The sequence below is a fragment of the Paramisgurnus dabryanus genome, chromosome 11, assembly GCF_030506205.2.
Source record: "Paramisgurnus dabryanus chromosome 11, PD_genome_1.1, whole genome shotgun sequence".
Classification (NCBI taxonomy): domain Eukaryota; kingdom Metazoa; phylum Chordata; class Actinopteri; order Cypriniformes; family Cobitidae; genus Paramisgurnus; species Paramisgurnus dabryanus.
In genome coordinates, this window is record NC_133347.1 from 19,432,603 (window position 1) to 19,456,037 (window position 23,435).

A 23,435-nucleotide genomic window follows, 5' to 3' on the forward strand; every position below is an offset into this window, starting at 1 on the left:
GATGGATTGGTCTGAGATGCAGAACATGTTTGACTCCAAAGCCAATCTATGGTGGTTTGGGAGATTTTATGATATTTTGACAGTTTTGGGGCAAATATGCAAAAACCAAGAGTTATCTATTCTCCATATGTGACTTAGAACTTGTCAGATGTTTAGGTATGCTTCCCACTGAATAAGCCAACCAAGGGTTCACTGTGTTTTTTTATTTTAAATAAAACTAGTATTGTGTCTGAACAGCAAGTTTGTGTTTGTGGTTAAGGGGGGTATCAGTAGAGCTGGTGAAAAGTGTACTATGAAAACAATAGTATTCAATAGGTAAAACAGAACAAAGAGGATGCAGTGTATGACACAAAAACAAAAAAGTTTAATATTTCGATATTACACTGCTTTTTTGTCTCGTGTCTTACGTACACAAACAGTATGAGTCTTCATTAAGATGGCACTGTGGAATAAATCATTTTCTTTATTCGATTTTTGGAAATCCACAATTTTTCATTCCCTCATCCAGCCTTTCCTTAGAGTTGCAGATCATTTTGCTGCACTTGCGAGCTATGGAATTTCCCAGGAAGATGTATTGTGGCTCTTTTCAGAGAAATATTAGCATCCAGCCAGGAGACACGGAATGGTGGGGAGTAGAGGGAAGGAGGAAAGCAAGGAGGATAGGAAAGCACAGTCGATCTGTATCATACATTCAGGAATTGTTTGGTTTTCCTTATAAAGATGGCATCCCTGAGTAAAACAGCAAGAGAGAAACTGACCCGAAAATGACATCACACACACATACACACACCACATAGCTTATGTGTAATAAAAGTGCTATAAAGAGTTCCTTGCAGCAATGCCAAATGAACCATTTATGGTTCACCAATAAATCCTTTCATCAAAGATTCCAAAAATAACCATTTCTTTCTCACGTTTATAATTTTAATCTGTTTTGTTTTTATTTATATCATTTTGACTTAAAAACAATTACTGTTTACATGGCTGTGGTTGTACGTTTTATTCCTTAGAATCTTAATAATCAAGAGATTATTCAAATAATTTTAACATCTGCACTCCAGTTAGCTGTTCATGACTGGCACTGATCTCTTTTCCCTGCCTTTTTTAATATATCATTCCATTCTATATCATTGTGCCCCCTATTGACTTCTCCTAGCATCAAAATCTTCCAAATATTTTCACTATCCATTTTTGAAGCTACCAAGGGTCTTCTGACCTCCAGCACAAATCATTTTAGCTGCTCACGGGGGGCAAGCAGTCCCATGGAGGTATGGAAACACGATCCTCGTCATTTCTCTCTAACGTTTGTTTTCCTTGGTCCAGTCAGCGATGGGGCGATCAACAGTGATCCCCATAGTGACAGAAGATCAAGACTATGGGTGGGGAAACAGAATGTTTCTTGCTGGTCAGAACGCTGTTTATTCGGTTTACTTTAACCTGCCTCCCACCTCAGTTCCCCCTTAATCCTGGAGGAAAACAAGACATTTTTAGACCACTCCATTTGGGGTTCAGGATTCTGTCCCGGATACACACAAACTAAGCTGCTCTGTACAGCACATTTTTACTTTCGAGCAAAACATAAAAATCAAATAACTTTTTCAGACATTATAGCATAATTGTGACTTAATCTCTTCAAATAGACTTCTGACCGAAGGCTCCCTTGTGGAGAAAATCACAAAATCTTTATGAATTTGATGTTGTGATTCAAGCATGAGATAACATATAAGAAACAAATCTGTGAACTTGTGTCATAATAAGTTAGATTTTTTAGGTTATCTGACTTTAACTTTTTATAGTTATTTAAAGTGAAAAAACATTTATTACACTCTAAAAATGTCTTTGTTATTTTTAACCCATACTGAGTAAAAAGTGGACAGAATACACAGTTGGGTTGTTTTAAGCCAACTTAACCCATGGTTGCATAACAACAACCCAGCATTGGGTAATTTTTAACCCATGGCAGCAGTTCTGCCTTATATTTACCCAGCATGTGTTAAAAAAACCGCCATTTTTATAGTGTATAACAGAATCAACTTGACTAGACCAATGGAAGTAATTTTTAAGTGTATCAAGTTTAAATAAAAATAGTAATAGAAAATAGAAAAAACTCATTTAAATGTTATAACCCAAATTTTACTAAAGTATGCACTTGACTACCATAACTAATATTTTCATGAACAATACAAGTTAACTACAGTATGAAGTCCATAAATATAATAATTCCCAATCAGCATCTGTTTTCATAATTATTTAGGAAAAATCCAATGAGATCAAAAAATTAAACCTAAAACATTCTCCCAATGCAATGTCATGACAATTTGTACATGGTTAATTTGTACGACCACATTTGTAAGTTTTTGTACCCATGTCAAATTGGGGTTAGGTGTGCGGTTTCATTATTTTTTTATATAACAATCATTTGCGTAGTACGAATTCATACGAATTAGCCATCTTGCAAAATACATAGGAATTCCCATGAGATCAGGCTGGTACTACAGGTTTATAGCCTCTGAAGGTCCTACAGGTACCACTTTACAGGACAACTGTGACATTGTTGTTGGAAAGATTGTTCTGACTGCTCCTCTTCTCTTTTGTAATGAAAATGAAGAAATTTCACAATCAGGTATGCTATGTGAAGCTTTAGAAGTGTGGTTTGTGAAGAGGAAAGTAATTGGCTGGCTGGGGTAATCAGATTGGTTTCAGAGCATCTGATCTGCAGTCTAACAGACTTCCAACTAGTTGAATGAGTAAATAAAGAACTGTGGGAGCTCTAGCTGAAGACAGATTAGCACCAGCTCCGGGAGGAGGCAATCCGGAGAAAGCTTATTCCACGTGAAGGAAAACCGAATGGGCACAAAAGACCGCAAAGCATCTAACAAGCACTATCAGAAGTCATTTCTCCAAGTGACCCTTAAACTGTTCCGATATACAATACATGGACACACATATACATTTTGACATTCAATACCTGCTGAATTTCTGAATGTGGACTGTAATGCTTAAATCTCATGCTACTCAAATTAATTTCCATTTATGGACTTTTCCACCAAGCCGAGTGTTTTAGACGTTGAGAAAATGCATGCGGAAACTAAACAAGGGTTAAATGGAGGGATCAAACGAGTTTATGTATGTGTGACTGTGCTTGTCGGTGAGCTTGAGCCTCGTAAGATCTCTCTCATGCTCACTTGGCTGTGAGAGAGGGCTCAGGAGGAGGAAGTGGCGACGGTGCCATTCCAAAGCACCGTCCCCGCCTTATTCTTTCCTCTTTTCTCCTTCTGACACAAATAAGAGGATTAGGGCACACAGCTTCCGTCAGTCCCTCCACTGAAGACAAAGCAGCAAAGAGCTTAGCAAGATAGCTTCGGATAGCGAAGCAGACCCATCATTCAAACAGGCTGGTACTAGGGCTGATGGGAGGCTAATCTTATTAGGATATGAAAGAAGAAAGAGAGGGAGCAAGACGGACTCTCATAAGTCCAGGATGAGATGCGGTTTTCATCCTCATAACTTGCATCTAAGACGTGCATTTTATACTTAAATCTTCTTGTCTGTGACAAGAACGTTGAAACACTCTTATAAGATAACTTAATAGTAAGGGATTATTTTTTAGGATTTGTGAATTTTAAAAGAGGCCAATATAAAAATTGTCACATTATTGTCTTATGTTGTTGTTGGTTAATATTCTAAAGAATTCTATTGTATGTTTTGCTGTTTGGTTAACTTGTAAGACCCTTGTTTTAAGCCAAACCCTCTTCATGTCCAGACAGAATGTTTCAGGTGGGTGTGATAGTGAGCTGTGGGCAAGCTACATGCCCTGTGGCCTCACTTACGACGGCAGTGCCAATATTGACTAGCATACCTATGAAACGTCTGTTTAGGAAAAACAATGTGAAGGCCTGAAGCTTTATTGTTGCGTTGCTCAGAGGAACAGCAAGGAGAAAATAACTACACATATTTTACAGCAGCATTAGAGAGGACTAATGCAAGAATATCATGCTTACAGTCTTTTAACGTTGGCTGATAAATCTGTATTTGTGTTTGTTTCATAGTGGACAATATTACATTGTACATTATAATATTACAAATAACTTTAAGTGTATAAAAAACCTTCCTTCCATTGCAACTTAATTTTTAGAGTCGAATATTATCCATGCATTGGTTAATTCTTCTGTAGAATGAAAATATAGCAGCGCTTTCAAATAATTGTTTATAGCATCCCAAGCCAGCCTCGCATTGCAGAATTGTACATCTCACTAATGACAGAAGTTAGAGTAAGGATTGTATTGTACAAAATTTAATTCACAATTAAAATAAAAAAAATAATTTTAAGAAAATAAACACATTTATATAAATATAAATATTTCTAAAATAAATATCTTAAAATATTAAGAAGAGTTATTGATGTGTTAAATATTTAACTCATAAAAAAATCTATAGCAAAACAAAATCAAGCACATTGTAAATATGAAAATATAAATATGTTTATGTAAATATCAAAACATTATGACGTTCAAGAAAAAACATGTCATATAAGTGTCATGTGGTGGAGTCAACACAACATGAATCAATTTTGTGAATTTAAACTGAAAACTAATCACGACATATATAATGCATAGAACGGTTGAAAAAATATTAGCTCTGGCACATACTGTATTTATAGTGACAATTTAAATATCATTTAACACCGACACTTGACATAGATATATAGACATAGCAAACATAGTTTAATAAAATATGAGCTGTAAAGTCAAGCACTTCTCAAAAAGAAGAGCAATCTTAGAAATCTAAATAATCTATTCCATAAGTTTAAAGTTTAAAATCAAAATCCAGGCATCTCTATACACCAGAATAACATCCCGTTAGGTCAAAGCATTAACCGTCTTGTGGTGGGGGGCACCAGTCGTGAGATGACAGATGATTGCATCATTTTAACGCTGCCAGGAGAGGCTGGGCCAATGTTGACACAAAACCTAATACTTCCTTGCAGAGGAACAGGCTGGTTTAGCCCCGGTTTCATCCCACAGCAGAACCCTACGACGGCCTTCACCACACTAAGCAAAAACCTCTGAAAGCTGTAAGATCATTATACCCTCCACAGCCATCATTTCCTCACACCTTCATATAAACATAAAGCGTGACACTTTCTAAACAGTAGTGACACATAACAATATACAGGATCACTTGAAACAATGACAATACAAAACAAAACAGTAAATGCACTGCTTTGTGGATAAAACGCTTTAACTGCTGGGTATGCTGGGAGTGTGTACAGCTCTAGTCATGTAACAAACACACTGCCAGGACAAAAATCCACTCATGTCAGCAGGAATACAACATCCCACTCGCAAAGCAGAGCTAATTAAAAAACAACAAATCGCAGGAGAACGCCCCCACAGTGCTAAAATAGAACTATCAGCACACCAGGGGATCATCCACAACTTCCTACCTCCAGCAAATTATCCCTGGACCAAGACTAACAACAGACCTGGGCCAGGTCCCATTTACACTATAAGCACCAGAGGGGAAGTGCACTTGACATTAGAAAATAGCGTATGTTGATATCTGTTAAACAACAGTGTAAAATTGCAAACATTGAGGTTGGCTTATCTATCCATCTACATATTTGTGTGTGCACAACACTTGCACACACAAACACTGGATGGAATGATAGGTACATTAGGGATTCCCCTTGAATCCTATGGTATTTAAATCCTTAACATAAAAGTATAAGAATCATTTATATCAAGCTAGAAAAGACTAATTTTCCTAGTGCATCATATTACTCAAAACCACTTAGGGAAATTACTAAGATTAAAGGAATAGTCAAGAATTGATTTTATTTGCAAATACAATAAATTCTTGACTTTTCCTTTAATCTAAGTAATTTTTCCCAAAGTGTATAATTATTTATTCCAAACATTTATTTAAAAATATATATTAAATGATTTTTCAAGTAACATATTTATTTTCAAAAAAATATTTTCTAGTATTATTTTATTATTATGAAAGAAAGAAAGAAAGAAAGAAAGAAAGAAAGAAAGAAAGAAAGAAAGAAAGAAAGAATTAATCTAATAAAACGCAATGACCGAATACAGTATATTATATCAAGTGAAATGGTGTGCTAATAAAAGCAAATAATTTACAATATGGTGAAATTAATTCCCTCTAATAGCTTAAAAACACAATTACAGTATTCACACTCGCTTTTTAAATGGCACTAATGTAAAGGTCTGCTAAGCCATTGAAGAACATTAAATGCACATCGCTAATCCCCTAATAACGCAAGCCTGTTATTTCAAGTAACTCTTCAGCTACAGCGGGGAGGAATTTCTGCGCCAAAACAACCTATAAATTCCCAAAGTAAGCCCGTGCTGTAAATAACTGACAGCGAGGTGTGAATATGAACGCTTGCCCAGTATTGTGATTTACGGGTCTAATGATTATAGGGCATGAATCAGTTGATGCTTGGATGTCATTAGGCGGAGTCCCACCAAAAACGGTCAAAGGCTTGGAGCCACAGGCGCTTTTCAAGGTTGACAAGTACAACCTAAATGAACGTCATAAAAGTCAAAAAGGTGCCAATTACATCTACTAAGTGGCCCATCATTGCAAAATAAATAAACAAATCCTGCAATCTACGTGTGAAGAGCGCGTGTGAGAGGTTTATTTGAGACTGAAATGAGACTGCAGGTTGTGAAACGACGGGGTTTGTGATGCTGATGCATACAGCAAGTGTGTGCAAAAAAGATTCGCTGTGGGATTAGACTATAAACTATGATTTATACAAATCAAATCTGTCGGAGGGGATGTCGACTTACATCCACAAAGGCCATAATAGCATTTAATAGAGTTTAAATTTGCAATTGTAAGTTACACAGAAGAAAATGAAGAACTGTTCCCTGTGTAGGTAAACATAAATGTTCATTTACATTTAAATATAATACCGCACTCAAATAATATACACGTGTTGGTGTGAGCAGCGTTGTGAAATATATGGCCTATCTCTGCGCTATAGCTGATGCCTCGAGGGTCGCATGGGATGTAAGACCTGAGCTATGAAATTAATTTAGTTAATACCAACTCTTCACAATCATGTCGAGCAAACCGAAAGAATTGCCGACTTTAAAGTCAGGCAGTAGATTTGGCACTTTAATTGTTGCATCATGTCGGATAGGGGCCTCCCAGTTATCACAGTGAGAGAAGCAGCGATATTTCAAAACCTGACACACAAAAAACTAGCAAAAGTAGCGACATGCACAGAGAGAAATTATGCAACATAAGGCACCCTGCTGTCCATTCACAGCTTCAGGACAGGGTGAATATAAACACAGTACACACCCACTGTGCAGATTCAAAATATACGAAAACAATTTCATGAAATACGAATTTGTGCTTTTTGTGCCAAATATATATAATAACATTTTATAACATTTAAAATAACATTTTATATATTTCATGTTATACATGGTGTTAAAAATTATATGCGCTGTATCAGAAACATAGCCTACTTTGAGGGATGTTGGCCAAATAACATATACAAATAATATAACATCAAAAAATAGTGTATATCCAGATTAATTATCGAGTATATGACATTGTTTATAATAAGGTTTAAGGGCAAACTAAATCTTCAATATTATAAAACAACGCAATAAACAAGGCCCACAGTAAAACAATAATACGACTACTCTAATAATAACTAATAAATAATAGGCACAACAATTTTAGTAGTAGTAATGTCTACTAAATAAATTATGTATTTAACAATTCAGGTAATCTAAAAATAACAGGCAATTTGGACAATTTTGCACAATTACATTTCTAGCTATTTTAGAATGAAAACAAAGAGCAAATGATTTATAATGAAACACATCTTTAGACTAAACAACAGATCATCAAATAATTACGACTTTCTTTACAGATCGAAATTTTAAGAAACATATCCAAATTTAGGCTACTGAATTTTGACTTTGACTGTCTGCGTTTAGCAAAATATTACAGCTCCAAAATCCAAACAAATATGTTTACTGAAACTAAAAAAAAGTCGAGCACAAAAAAACTCGATCGCTTAAAGGGCTTTTTATCAGTTCACAGATAACGAAAAAGCAAACTATATTTAGCCTATTATAAATTCCTTAACTTGGAATTCTTGGACCGAGGACGACTCTTCGTTTAACCCGTTAAAGCTCAATGGTACAAAAGACGCATGTCAGTTAGTTGATTAGAAGCATACAAAATCCCACCACCACCATTTACAATGAATCGGTGATGTTTACTTATAGGTATAGGACGGTAAAATAAAATTGTGTCACCTACGTTGCTTGATCTAAAAAAGGTCAAGCCTAAGCTTTTTCGTGTTACACCAATATTATTATTAAAACAATCCATGCCCTTACTGTTGGTAGTCATGTTTGCAGTAAAGTTTCCTCTCCCGGAAGTAGCAGCTGGTGGTGAGCGGTTGTTGACACACAGCGCATTGCAAACACTCCTCGTGCCATGAAGACTCGTTGACGCGCATCAGAAAGCGGTCGGATATGGGCCGCTGGCACCCCTCACACACCGCCTGGTGATGGCACTCTGTCCCTGAAGATTAAATACATAATTCCAATTACCAACTTCATCTAAATGTTTGAATAAATATACATTCATGGGTAATTCGACAACAAGTGGTTATTATATTAGTGCCATACGTTTGAATTTATATAACTAAATTAATACTATAGCACAATGAAAAAAACAACAACAAGACAATAACAAATAATAATATATATTGCACAACAGCAAATCAAAAAAGTATATAATAGCCTACAAACATTTTTATAATTTATAAACAATAAAAATGTTAAATAGTAAAGCCTCAAAGGTTCAAATAAGATATCAAATTAAGAGGATTAAAGTACGAAACGCAGAAGCTGTCAGCATAAATAAATGTAATCAATATAATTGTCTATTTAAAGCCTAAATAATAATTAATAGTGTATTTCTATACTAAAAAAAATACTGAGCTCTGCATGAGAATCAGAATAATTTTTATTCTTAAAGATTTAGCTAACACGTTACAGTTATTAGTTTAGAATAAAGTGTAATAAATATATGAAATAAAAAATGCGGTGTGAATTGGAAATAGGTAGCGTTTAAATAAATAAATAAATAAATAAATTAAAATCAAATTAAACCTAATATTTTTTTTTTTAATGAAGGTATTTGGCTATTTAAATTAATCCATTATATTACGCATGAAATGTCAAGAAACAACAGTTGTGTATTGAGGTTATTAGGTCGATTATTGAGGGTAGTATGTAGGCGGCCGGCCGATTAAAGGCATGACACATGAGGATTCATCACAGCCGCCTGTACCACCACTTCACTACTGCCCCAAATTCAGCTATAGTCATTTCGTACAATATTATTTTCTAAAATCACATTTACTCACATGAATAAAGATGTTTAAGACATTTACTTACCCAGCATAACTCCAAGTGTAGCTTGTCCTGACCGCAGCGGATGGTCTTCAAGTTTTATTCCGTCCAACATCTTTAAATATTCCCACCGTTACCTGCAAGGAAGCGCTGTCCTAATACTCAGGACCTGTAGTAATATCCATAACAATATACTGTCAGAGCTGTCCACGCTTGGGATCTCCACACTAGCACACAACATAACATGACATTATAGAAGTCTCAATCTTTGCCTTTGCAACTAAGAAAACTTTTCATTGCAACGGGCACAGGGAAGGTTAGCGTCTGCTCTTGATCTAATCTAATTTAGCCATTTAGCACAAGCACAAGACACAATTACTAAACATAGAATACGCGCTAAATCACCTGTAAGTTGCTGACCGCGTCAACCTAGACGTTTTCTGCACGAAGCTCAAAGTTTGTATTCCGGTTGCGCTGTCACGAACTGCAAGGAGTGATCCTCCCTTTCCGACACCGTGCAAGTCGCCTCGACTCCCGAAAGTTTTTTTTTTAGGAAATTATTAAAATCCACCAGAACATAGAGGAGATGTCTAAACGTTAACTCTTAAATTAGTGGGCCATTCGGCTCCCTGCAGCTTGAGAAAGCTCAAAACTGAGATAGGCTTCAGAGAATGCACCCTCCCCTTTTGGTCGCGTCACTTTCCAGACTATTGACTGACATTGGGATGCTATTGGTGCGCCAGTGTGCGTGCACTCTGCCGTGTGGAACTAAATGCGTTCCGCCTCTAAAATCGCGTGGCCTCCCAAACCAGAGGCGAACAAGGATAGTAAACAACGCCAAATTGTGGTGAAACAATGAGGTCTAAAAACTGTCATAATCATGACGACAGCTTGGCAAAAAGAAAGAAAGAAAGAAAGGAAGAAAGAAAGAAAGAAAGAAAGAAAGAAAGAAAGAAAGAAAGAAAAAAAGAATCTATATATTTATATTAAGAAATTAAGTTTTGCAACAAATAAAAAAGACCATCTACATAATTTAGAATTCTTTTGATATCTCACACACAATGCAAAAAGTTAGCAATTTTGCAATCATTAATGCACTTTCAGATGAAAACAAACACTAATTCGACAGTGATCTGCTAATTAACAAACGCTTAATAATAAAGAATGTGCCAATTTAGCGATCAAAACAACGACTTAAAAAAGAAAAAAAGGGTCCGTTTAATAATAATAATAATAGTAGTTATTATTATTATTATTATTATTATTATTATTACTACTACTACTAGTATCATTATGACTTAGATTTCATTTCTGTTTTATTGACAATATTGTGATTTAGTATAACAGCACTCCAGTGTTCATATTACAGTGTAATAACGGCAGAGTATTATAACAGTAAACGTTATGTACTTAATATGCATTTATTCTGTAGCACTGCTTGTAATTACGCAGGGCTTTTCCTTTTTTTTTTTTTGCTTGTAATTAATTTGATCAACATGAAAGCTTAACACGAAAATTGTAAACATATATGTTGATGTTAATGGCAATAGATGCGGCAGCTTCAAACCTTACAACGATGTTATTTTGATTTTAGCCGGGCTGCTTCGAGGCCCTTTCCTCTCCCGGCTGGCTTTGATATCAGGTAGCGGAGCATCACGCCGGGTCCGTCCGCATGCTTTGTGCTTTTGTGTTCATTATGAAGCCTCGAACCTTCTGACCCTCGTCTCCGATGCACCTGGAGATCAGGGCCGATAACCACAGACAGCGGCTGACAGAGCCAGATGAAATAAAAGGCAAAAACCCGGTGCAGTCTTATAGGGTTCACATAGATGGATTAATAATAGTACCGACTAAACAGAAAATATAAAAATCGAGCTAATGAGTTAAATGTGTCATATTATGGTAAGATCAATTGTCATTTTAAATAATAATAATAATAATAATAATAATAATAATAATAATGCAATAAAGAGAATGCCTTAAATTTATATTTGCATTGATATTTATATTTGCATTTATATATTAAATTAATAATTACATTTTGTAGCCTTCAATTTCATTATTCTGTAACCTTCGAATTTTATTCGTCATAAATCGTGCTAGCTGCATTGTATTTAATTTAGCGGTTTCATATGATAAAATTATAACTTTAAACGAAGCGTAAATGTACTTGAACATTTATAAAACATTTATTGCAGTACTGTAATACATTAATATTGTTTTAGTGAAAGGAAACGTTTTTGCTCACGGTTTTGATCATGAAGGAAATTAATAAATCAGTTGAATTTATGGTAACCTACTGCTTCACAAATATTTCAGACAGACTAATGATAACCATGACTACCAATGGTAACTCTACGAAAACGTTTTGAGAGCTCTTGTTAGAATCCCAATTTTGGTTAAAACCCACAAATGGTTGCTATTTCATCTTCAGATCTTTATTAATTGCATGTGTCCTCAGCTGTTTCGGAGATGAACTACAATCAACTTTTCGTTCCCTCTATTTCGAAATAATTGAGAAAAAACTCACTAAAAATAGCAAGCCTTTCTAAAAATGCAAAAAATCGTTTTAAACAAGGAAATATGAACGATTTGTCCAATAAAGCTAATGTATTTGAGAAGCGCCTGCAAAATAATGCGTAAAATATTGACATTTGGACACTCTAATGTCAGTTTTATTATACCAATAAATCCCTTAAAAGTCTAAATATTTAAACATGGGAATTGACACGCTATTTTCCAAACATCATACTACGAGGGAGGAATGCACGCACTTAACTCTAGCCTCCTCACGCTATACGTAATTCGTCACGCTCCCCTGTTACCGCCTCACTCCCGGGACTCCGTAATACCTCCGAGCCATTTAGGAGACTTCAAGCAGTCGCCAAGTGAGATACCTATGACCCTTCATTATCAAATAACCCCCACAAGCCCAACACCTTTAAAAAAGAAATGTCTTTAGTCGACAGTCAGAAAATATAGGCCACATCGGCAAGTTCATTACTTTCTTCTAAACGATTTATATTGCGCTTTCTTGCCCGAAAATTGGATGTGAATATGCATCTTGGTTAAAATATTTTTGGTTTAAATACATGAAGGAATGTAACTGTTTTAAGGGCAATATTTCGGCACTGATAAATTGTGGGCACGGAGTAAACGCATAAAGAAATTAGAATTTCTGTCTGCATGTCAATATATAAAACTGTATTTTCGTTTAAGCCATAGACCTAAAAATATAGACATAAAAATATCAACTAAACAGCTGATAACTATTTGACGTATAGGCTAAATGCATAAAGGGACCTGGATGTATTATTAAATAAAATACTATTATTGAATATACATTTTCATTTAATTTTGTTTGTGACACTTTTTCCAAATTTGCTGAGAAAGCTACTCACCTTGGGGGAGATGTAATTTACATGCTACATCAGTAGGGAAGACTGATGGATCGTTTACCTCGATAGTTGAGGTTCACTGGGCATCTTTTGTAATGTAACCGGGCATCCTTTGCAGGGAAGCTGGAGACCCACTCGTGGTTGTGCTTAAACAAGATTTGTGCAAGGCTCCCCCTTGCGTTTCGAATACGAGCTGCAATGAAAGAAGGGCATATTATTTGAAAATGGGTATGTGTGTTGCAGTACCACATACAATTGCTTTTGATATAGGCAATGCCATTATTATTTATTGTATAGCTTACTTATAAAGATAAGTGTTTGACATACTGGCATACTCAGTGTCTGGATTAAAGTCTTCAAAGCAGCTTGTATGTGCACGCATTATCTAAGAAAACCATTGGACATTCACAGTTGTCTGATCTTAGGTTTGACATCTGCACTGGTCTGAAAACCACAAGTTATGGTATGTGCTATGAAGAAAGTAATTGCTACAGAGAGGAATGAACTGTGTCCAAGCCCGTTAGCAATGTGCTGGTGGCGTGACTTGTGTGTTACAGGGACTTGGCCTTTTGTTTGGATCTCTGGTTTACGAAGTGTTTCATAAAGACGAATCTCGTTGGACAAGCATGAAAGGCAATCAAAGCAAACGCCTTAAATGCTTGGACTACCCTAAAGCGTTTTACTTCCGACACTGGTGGCGTGTAGGCCTAAATGTTGTGCCCACAAAAGTTGAAAGGGGTTTAACGAACGTACAAAATCGGTTCGGTAATCTGGAATTTAAATAATTTTGACAACAAGGCTCAAAGAAACGCAAATATATGTGATTAATGTAAGTTGCTTGAGAAAGACTCTCTAATTGTTTTCTTTCATATGTCCCCCCTACCCCTCCCTCACTCAAAATGGTAGTGAGCAGCAGGTGTGTGGCACGTGCACCATAGTAAATGAGTGAGTGAGTGAGAGAGAGGGTGAAAAAACTAATCTAAACTCAATAAGGGTTTGCCAGCTATGCAACACTGTTTTAGTTAAACCACTCGGATAGTTCGATCACAAGGTAAGAACAACAGAACATGCGTTAAAGGCCAAAACTGCTATTGAATCACAGTGCTTTTTTTAATGAGGAAAGGTATGTATTTTTTTTTTTTTATTGTGTTTTGCCAATTGACTGAAACTAAACAGTTTTAGTTAGGTATTTTAAAGTACTTTTTTTCTGAGAAAAGTTCAGTTAGGTAGGCTACTCCAAATGTACTTTCAAAAGTTTTTTTCTTGTGGTGTTTTATCCCACAATGTAGCTATATTGTTTAATTCCGTATGAAAAATTGGATTAGCGCCCAATAAATGGATTTTATTCAATCTGCCAATTAACCAACTATCCAACCAACCATCAAACAACTAATTAGCATAAATGAAAAACTACATTATTAATTTTATTGATATTTAAAAACGTGCAAATTGCATCAAATGGGCTTGCTTCCATGTCGAAATTATTAAAATCAAATGTATTATATATTTTTTTTAAAACCCAATAATTTTATTTCCTGAGGGGAGCAGGCGTTCAAATAATAGGAGAAGGTAGGCAGCGAGTTAACATCTCCACGTGACATTAAATGTGTTTCAACATAGGCTATTACATCAATATTAATTACTGTTTGTTTTGCAATAAATAATGATTGTAAATGGTTAAAATGCTTAAAAAATACACCCACAACAACGGGAAAGTCTGGCGTGTTATATGCACGCAACATTGGAATTTGTCCCATGTATTGCACCACTTTTCAACTGCTTGCTATTTATACGCATTTCATGAGAATGTACTGGATACGCAGATGCGCATTCAGAGAGCATCACACTGCCACCTAACTATACTTGTATTTTAAATCAACGTTTAATAAATTATTCAATGCAGTGGACACAAATTTACACACCTCAATTTACGCGTAATTCTTTAAAACAAAACAAAAACGGCACAAACAACTGACTATCTTTTTAAAAAGTTTTCTTACATACAAATTATTATTATTATTATTATTATTATTATTATAAAGAGAGAAAATAAAATATCCATACTTATTTTTATATGCGCCATCCATTCTTTATAAAGTTTAACCGATTTTGTTCTTTTAAATATCCTTCCAGCAAGTGATCTCATATGTTGAAAGTATTTTTTTATTTATTTTAATTACTACCGCTTTTACCACAAAATGATCTTTAGTGTATCAGCAAATTAAGGTCTCAAACGTTATACATATGCTTTACACTAAACATAAAAATACAATGTCATATATCGTATTTGTTATTGCAGCAGGGAAAGTATACGGGTTTTATCTTATTTTGATTTATTTAATTAGTATTCTTTTTTTTAATAGAAAAGGCAGAACATTCTTGCAAATGATAGCAAGAATGCAGTAGAAGTTAACTTTTATTTTAATGAGTGTTTGTTAACTTTTTCAGATACTTTTAAACAGGACTAAAAGTGCCTTTAGTTTTTTTTTCTTTTATAAATATGCCTTATAAATGCTATTTAATCAAAGACGCAGTTCTTTTTTATGTTTCTGTCTACAATCGTCAGGGAGATAAAGAAATTAAATAAGTAAATGCATTTATAACATTAAGGCAGCATTTCTCTGGCAAAACGTTCCGCTGTCATGATCAGCCACTTCAATTCTCGTGTGTATGCAATACATAACCCTTTATTATCAACATTAATAAGCATCAATAATAAAAATGTTTGTTATATAACATTTAAATAGGTAATGTATTAAAAGAGTTTTAAATAATTATAAAAAATCTTAAGATGTGATTTCTGAATATACATCAGATACTGCTCTGTGAAGCAATGACATCTAAATGAATGTTATTACTTTAAAGCGTCGAGGGCAGTTTAGTGCGGTTTGACCTTGACAGATATGATAGCTCTCTCAATGATACAGAATTACAGAGGGAGACTAGCGCCCTCATGTGGCCAATACACTTTTTACTTATTCACGTATTACAGTACGCACTCATAACATAGCCTAATTATCATGAGTTTTTATCCATTGCATCCATATACACTAATCACTGTAGTTAACACGTTTGGATGGATTTAATTAGGTTAAATTAACAATTAGAAATTATCAAAAGAATGAACAGTCACGTGGTGGTCTGTACTGATTTGAAAAAAAGTTTTGTCCATATAGGCTAATATATGCACTAATATCAAACTTTAAGAAAAGTAAACATTGTGGTTCTTTTACCATGTAATTAAAGAATAAATGTGAATTATCAATGAATAGGACTACAGTTGTAAAAAACAGTAGTAGATTTTAGTTGCAAATCTTTTCTTTTCACACCATCACTATTAGTAAACTTAAGGATGAATTTTGAACAATTTCTGTATACTTTGTATTACATTTTCCCACAGCTAAATTTACATATACATTTAAATATACATATTCTTTTTCTTTGTTTGAGCCTTGCTTTATTGGGAATATGTTTTTATAATATAAATGTAATTTCATAGATTTTCATTTCAGAGTCCTTAAATTATCTGTCATGTTAGTCCTTGGTAATATAAATAATTCTTAGCAATTATTAACTTAGAAAATAGGTAAATAATAACATTATCCTACAGGACATGACATCATTTTGGTGGAAAAGAGCAATACAAATCTTAGCAAGAATTAGCAATGGCTTTTACAGTATATATTCTGTGTTGTTTTTAGTGTTAGTTGGGCTGTCTTTCCAATAATCGTGTAAAAATAACAGGAGGTATTATACACAAGCTGAGTTTTACCAAAGTTTTTACTGTTTCATTTACATTTTACATGCAAATATTCAATTACTTAAAAACACATATTTATTATGTAAACGAGATTTTGTTAAATTTATATAAATATAAAACATTTGAACTATTAACTTGTATGCAAATTACATTTAAAATAGAGTTAAAACTGCTACAACAACAACATATATCAATTATAAATAGGTATAAAATTGTACTACATTATAAAACATTATAAAAATTTACTATGGAGATTACCTAAGCATTCCCTTTGAAGTCTACATTAGTCTGGTGTTATTATTATATTTTTTATTACAGCACACTATACAGTACTATTCAGCAAGAATGGAAGAAGCCTTATGAATTTCCCTTGTTTTATTAGGCTTTCATCCAGAGTTCACTTATCAAAGGTTGGGATCTAAAGCAGATCAAAGTTAGCTTTAAGATAAAACAGACTATTTTAGGTAAAGCAAGCAACGGCACTGTGTGGAGAGAATATGTGGTTGATTTCGCCACTGAATCTGGAAAATGTCAATCTGAAACACTGCACAGATTTTTGGCAAATACTTGTGTCCCATTGCCGCTATAAATGGCGTACACACCCATGCAAAGTTCAGTATTGTTCTTGCATTGTTTTTTATACAATTTAAGTAGAAACTGATGATGATGTCCACAATCAGCATTCTGAAAAGAAGACTAAGGCACAGTGATCTACCTTTATGAATGAATGAATCTTTAATTGTTCTATATGTTTCATTATTGTAAAGTAAGGACAGAATATCTGGCTTACTTGACTTAAGCAACTGAAACAATAGTAATGTTTTCCAAACCAGAAGAGATTTACAATACATTTCAGCAGATGGTTGTCTTGTTCATTCGGTTCTTCTCTAGACTGATTTATTTATCCTCTGGCAAAACAGGCCTTGTGGCGGCTCCAAGTCTGATTTTAGGATTTGTGCCATTTACAATATACTGTACATCCCGTGTTTCTCTTTTGTAGGAGCCATGATTTCAGTTATTGTTCTTGAAATGAAATGTATGTAACTGATATTGTGACCTGATTACTGAGATGTTTTAAATAGATTTAAAGTCTTCACGTTGATGTCTTAAAATTTGTCACTGGTTTGTAATTATGGCCAACCAACTGTATGCTGTTAAGATTAGAGGGAAACATAGAAATCGAGTTAACTGCTAAATTTTACTGCACTGCATCAAGGCTTCAAGACATATATTTCAGGTGTTTTATTACTATAACAGTCTGCAGTTTTTTTCTCTTTCAAATATTACTCTTTAAAAGTGAAAAATATTATTTTTATTATTATTATTATTAGGTTGTTTGTTTATGAAATAGTTAGGTAGTTGATAGTTGCACTAATATTATAAAAATAATAATAATATATAATAACAATAATACATTATTATTATTACTGCTATTATCAAGCAGGAGTGGTAATAACATTTAAATATAACATTAATAACAACAATAAATATTATTATTGTTATTATTATTAACAAGCAGTAGTGTTAGTATAAATATTTTCACGTCAAAAAGCCACTTACTGTAAATCAACAAACATGACACAACTTCACTGGCCATTGGCGTGCTATAAAGGAAACTCAGCACACAGCTCTCGACGTCTGTATCTGAGTGGGCATCCCTCCAGATGTTTCTCAGCTGGCTGGATCTGCAGATGAAGATCTGTGCAGCGTCTGTCAAAAGCTAGCATTTCTAATCTATCCAGCACCCCCTCATCTCTAACAGCACATTCGGTGCTCCCTGCATGTGCTGACCCAGGGGTCTCCATGTATCCCATGAGAGAAAAAATGACTTTCAGAGCACTGAAACCAGTCCAAGCACTGATCCGTTCCCTGTGTGTGTAAGATCGCGGATAAATAATGACCTGGAGCGGAGAAGTTAATCTCTGTTTCATGTTGTAAGACAAATTTACTAAGAATCTGAATTTAAGAGAAATCAAAAATGAATGTTGATATGAAGAGTGTGATACCGGGTGTGCTAAAGTAAAATAAGATTTGTGACAAGCACAACAAAGACACACAATTAGCATGCAACATCTGAATTTTAAGGAACTTTTTCATGTTTTATACCATATGCACATAAACTTAAAAGATTTGTAGCTGTATCATGGCCACCATTTACAGGTCCATCTGCTTGGCTATCAAAGGCTGTGGTTTTAAACCCCTGAATGGTCAAATGTAGTAACAGGGTTGAAACATGAAGGTGTGAGTGGATTCTGCACAGGATTTATGGCCACGGTAGACTTCATCAAAGGTCAGCCTGGAAGATGGGTTACAGCCTGGAAAAAACAGACCTGAGGCATTAGAGCTGTGAAGTTCAATCTTATGTAGTTTCCAGGCATCTTGTTTAACTCTGTCAGGATCAAGTTTCAATTGTGTTTTAGATAAAATAAAATGATGTGTTACAATTGTAACATTTTTAATTCAATTCAAATGTAAAGGTTTGAAGAAATAGCATGTTACTTATGGAAGCGTCATGATTAAAAATAATTATTAGGCTTCTGATTTAAATGTTCGGTCTTACCACAGACGCATATATCAATGAACAGGAAGTGTGTCAATCCTAATGAAGTTATTAGAGCACCCCACCTGTAGCTGGACACATGAGCCTTTGACCCAATGCACATCAAATGACAAACCTCTAATGGAGCCGACTGGATTCATATGGCAGTTCGCTTCACTAACAAGCACGATCCGTGTTTTTAAGCGTAAATGAAATGTGATTCCTTATTCGTAGAGCATTGAGTAAGCTGCACAAAGGTTGTGGGTTCGATCCCACATATTTGTAAAATGTATACCTTGTTATGCACTGCAAGTCGCTTTGGATAAAAAATGTCTGCCGATGCAAATCTAAAATGTAATTATTCTTTAATACTGTAGGAACACTTTAAAACCAACCGCCTGTTCACCAAACCACCCCATACGTTGCAGAGAATGCAATTAAGCACGGTTTAAAAAACAGCTAAATCAATTCGGTGCTCCCTGTGGGTTTGTTGAGAAAAACAGCTCTCTGGGAGAGTGTTGAGAGTAACAAGAAAACAAGCTTTCTCTACAAAATCCCTTCCTCTGGTTGTCAGTGTTTTCCCCCTGGACCACTTTCAGAATCATAAACATCTTAACAGGGCTTGCGTCCCGCGGGAGCCTCTGAATTTCCTACAAGCGGCCAGAATCTAAGCTCAGGAGCCGCTCCCTTATTGCATCCAGGTGGCCGTGGTAAAAAGCGCTGGCCTACCATAAATGTCCCATAAAATGCAAGTGGCACCTCCAGAGGTGGATGGGGTCACTGCACCTGTCTGTGGATTGAGACTCGATGTTTCCTCTTCCTAACCACTCTCACGCTCACTCGCGGCTTTTCTGACACTTTGCTTCTATCTTTCATCGCTTAGTAACACCATATGGGCCACCATATCGAGGATATAGCGACTTTGACAAATTTAATCTTTAGAAAGTCCTCCAAAAGGAACATTCTTGTGCTTACAAAATGACGCCATTTACCTTGTACAAGTAATAATCCACATTTGGATGATTAAATCTGCTCTTTATAGCAGATTCCTAAATACGTAGCATGTGTCCGGTGGTGAGTGGTCCATGGGGACTAGCATCCCCCTGGTCAGGTTTAATTGGCCTTCATGCCTGGACATGGGGCCACTGTGCTTTGATCTCACTTAAAAGGAGCTAATTGATCTTCATGTTCGAAATGCTTTGTGGTGTCCTTAGAGAAAAGAATAAACACAAGAAACATTTCTCAGAAAATGAAGATTGGGAAGAAATTAGGTGGATAGAGAACGGTTCATATTTGTTTCTAGAGGATAAAGGGTGATCAGATGAAAAGGTGGATTAAAAAGAATAAAACAAGAAAGTTGAAGTACCAGACCTACACTAAGGTATAGGGGTGAAGTGTGTGGATTTGGAAACACGGTAAAAAAGAGAGATCACCTCACGCCCAGTCCTATTACAACTCAATTAGTCTAATGTGCTTCATATGGTCAAGATAGTCTGACAAACCAGGAAGAAGGACACACAGAAAGAGAGAGAGGGAGAGGGAGAGAGAAAGAAAGAGCTTCCACTTGCTTTGCCCTTTGCTATTAGTATTTGCTTGGTGCCTAATCCAGACATGATGGTTTATGTCTCCCCTTGAGTCCATTTTGAGCTTGTTAAGAGAAAGGACCACACATTTCAATCTCCATCCACACTTGTCTTAGAGGTTCAACACAACATACCATTGCAGGAAACAAATAAGCAAAAAAAGCTTAAAACAAATGTCCAGAGAGCTTTTTGGTGTGACAAAAGCACTAATGTTTGGTCATATAAAGCAATTAGATGAATAATGATTGTATATGAGACATAAAGGCACAAAGAAATTAAAAAGACACATTTAAATTTTACAGGACAGACAATTATGGTCAAAAATTAGGGATGGGCAACATATCGAATATTATATGTTATAGAGATACCTGTGTTGATGAAAAAATGAAAGAAAATTGTAAATAATATTAAATATTGTTAAAAAATTCTGATTAATGTGCCAGAGACGGTATCAAAAGGACATTTCACTTTTCCTTTACATCTCATGAGCAAAACTTAACTTTTCATTATTCAAAGGGTGATAGCATTCGACACACACTCTAAAAAATATTGGGTTGTTTTTAACCCCGGACTGGGTTACTAGGACAGAACACATTTCTGGGTTAAATGACCCAAATAATGGGTTGTTTTAACCCAACTGCTGGGTTGTTTCAACATGGTTGATTAGCAATAACCCATCAGTTGGGTTAAACAACCCATTATTTGGGTCATTTAACCCAGAAATGTGTTCTGTCCTATAGTTACCCAGCCCTGGGTTAAATATTTTGAGTGCAGGTGTGGAAAAAGACAAGGGAATGGATGATGAATAAATCACCCTAAAAAAATCTGTAATATTGGGGTTGTTTGGTAGCATTTCTTATATACCTATTACTGTGCAAAAGTCTTAGGCCACCATGCCAGAATTAGATTTGTTGTTTTTGCAATGTTATAGTGATCATATATAATTATTTCTCAGTCTCTTTAATAGAATACATCCAGAAAATACAGGAAATATGTATATAGTATTAAAAACTGTATAAAAATGTAAACTTGTCATGATCCTGTCAGCCCTGTATGTCTTTTATGTGTTTCATGTGGCAGGGTCATGGCAGCCCTCACTGTTGTCTTGTGTGGAGAGTCACGTGGCCTGTGTTTGTTTTGTGTACCTCATGCTCTTCTGTCTTAAGTCTTGACCCCGCCCCCTAGTTTCCTTGTTAATTATTCATTATTAATTTACACACTTTTTGGTTGAGAGCTGTCTGCATTTGGGTTCTGTCCTTTCCATTCCTGACAAAACTGTTGTGTCAAGTTTTTAGAGTAAACTCCCCTTCCATTTGAGCAATACCAGGAAACTGTAGGATATCTTAAACCTTAATAAAATTAAATCCTAATAGTCTTTTAACTTCATTCTGCTCAAAAACATTCAAGATGTGTTTATTTCCTGTATTTTCTGTTTGAATCTTAATAAAATAGATTGAAAAATAAATATGGATGGACATTAAAACTTTGCTAAAACAACATATCTGGTGATGGTGGCCTAAGACTTTTGCACAGTAGTGTATATTTCCTCATATATCATGTGACTATGGACCACAAAACCAGTCATATGGTTAATTTTTTTTAAAACTGAGATTTATACATTATCTGAAAGCTGAATAAATAAGTTTTTCATTGATGTGTGATTAGGATAGGAGAATATTTGGCAAAGAACATTATTTGAAAATCTGGAATCTGAGGCAGCAAAAATCTAAATATTGAGAAAATTGCCTTTAAAGTTGTCCAAATAAAGTCCCCAGAAACACATACTACTAATGATGAAATTTTCAAAAAAGTCAGTTTTCAAAGTCGGTAAAGAGTTTTCTTTACTGTAAAATAACCACAGGTATCAATGTCCTGTACCAACTGACAAGTCAGTGAACTATCAATGTTTCTCAAGATCTAAAAACCTGCGTCTGAGGTAAATCGCTTTATTTACTTCATTACTTGTTCACGCTGGCTGTAGCAAATAGATTCGAAACTTGAATATTATAGCCTACAGCTCATGGAGGATTACAGGCACTTTAACCCTTGTGTGGTGTTCATATTTGTGTTACTTAGACAATGTTTGTGGGTCTACTGGACCCAGAGCATTATTAGTATCTTAAATCAATGCAGTCATACAAATGTATGTAATAATTGTTTACAGATGTTTACTTTAGCCTTATTGCAAGTAACATAGACAGAATTCATGGTTAATATTTGTCATTTACCACTGGTAGAGGACTGTTTATAAACTAAAGTGCCATTCGTTTTTGTGGTAATATGAAACAAAAGAAGAACATTCTAATCTGATCCAGATATTGGGGGGAAAACATGTTTGTCTTAAATAAGTATAAATGAAACAAAGTTTTTCATCACTGTTGATGTTTAATTCTGTGAACTTTTTGAAATTGTACACATTTGTGTCAGTCTACACAGCACAGTATAATATATTATACACACTGAGCACATGACCTGTTCATGCCAGCCAACACAACACATAAGAAGCAGATTTTTAATGTGTAGCTGTGTTGTGTATGCATTTCTTGCATTTTATACACATATACTGTGTCCATCTATGGTTCACACACATTGCAGTACAATGTGTTGCTATTGGCCACAATATATGGATAATATTTTACTTTCTCTATTATTCACTCTCTCTCACACACTCATGCACACAGCTGACATTTGGTCCCCACAATGTGATAAATACCAGGTACACACACACACACACAC

The 23,435-nt window shown here is 35.0% G+C and overlaps 1 protein-coding gene across 1 annotated transcript in view; it reads right to left on the minus strand.

Moving 5' to 3' along the window:
• lmx1bb (LIM homeobox transcription factor 1, beta b) overlaps nucleotides 1–10,088 on the minus strand; it is a 62,394-nt gene extending 52,306 nt beyond the window's left edge. Inside the window, exons 1-3 of the mRNA XM_065247286.2 lie at nucleotides 9,825–10,088; nucleotides 9,465–9,588; nucleotides 8,397–8,583 (exon numbers count right to left, since the gene is read on the minus strand). Coding sequence (XP_065103358.1) covers nucleotides 8,397–8,583; nucleotides 9,465–9,534 — 257 coding nt within the window. The 5' untranslated portion in view covers nucleotides 9,535–9,588; nucleotides 9,825–10,088. The remainder of the gene's footprint in view (nucleotides 1–8,396; nucleotides 8,584–9,464; nucleotides 9,589–9,824) is intronic.
• Nucleotides 10,089–23,435: the final 13,347 nt, after the last annotated feature.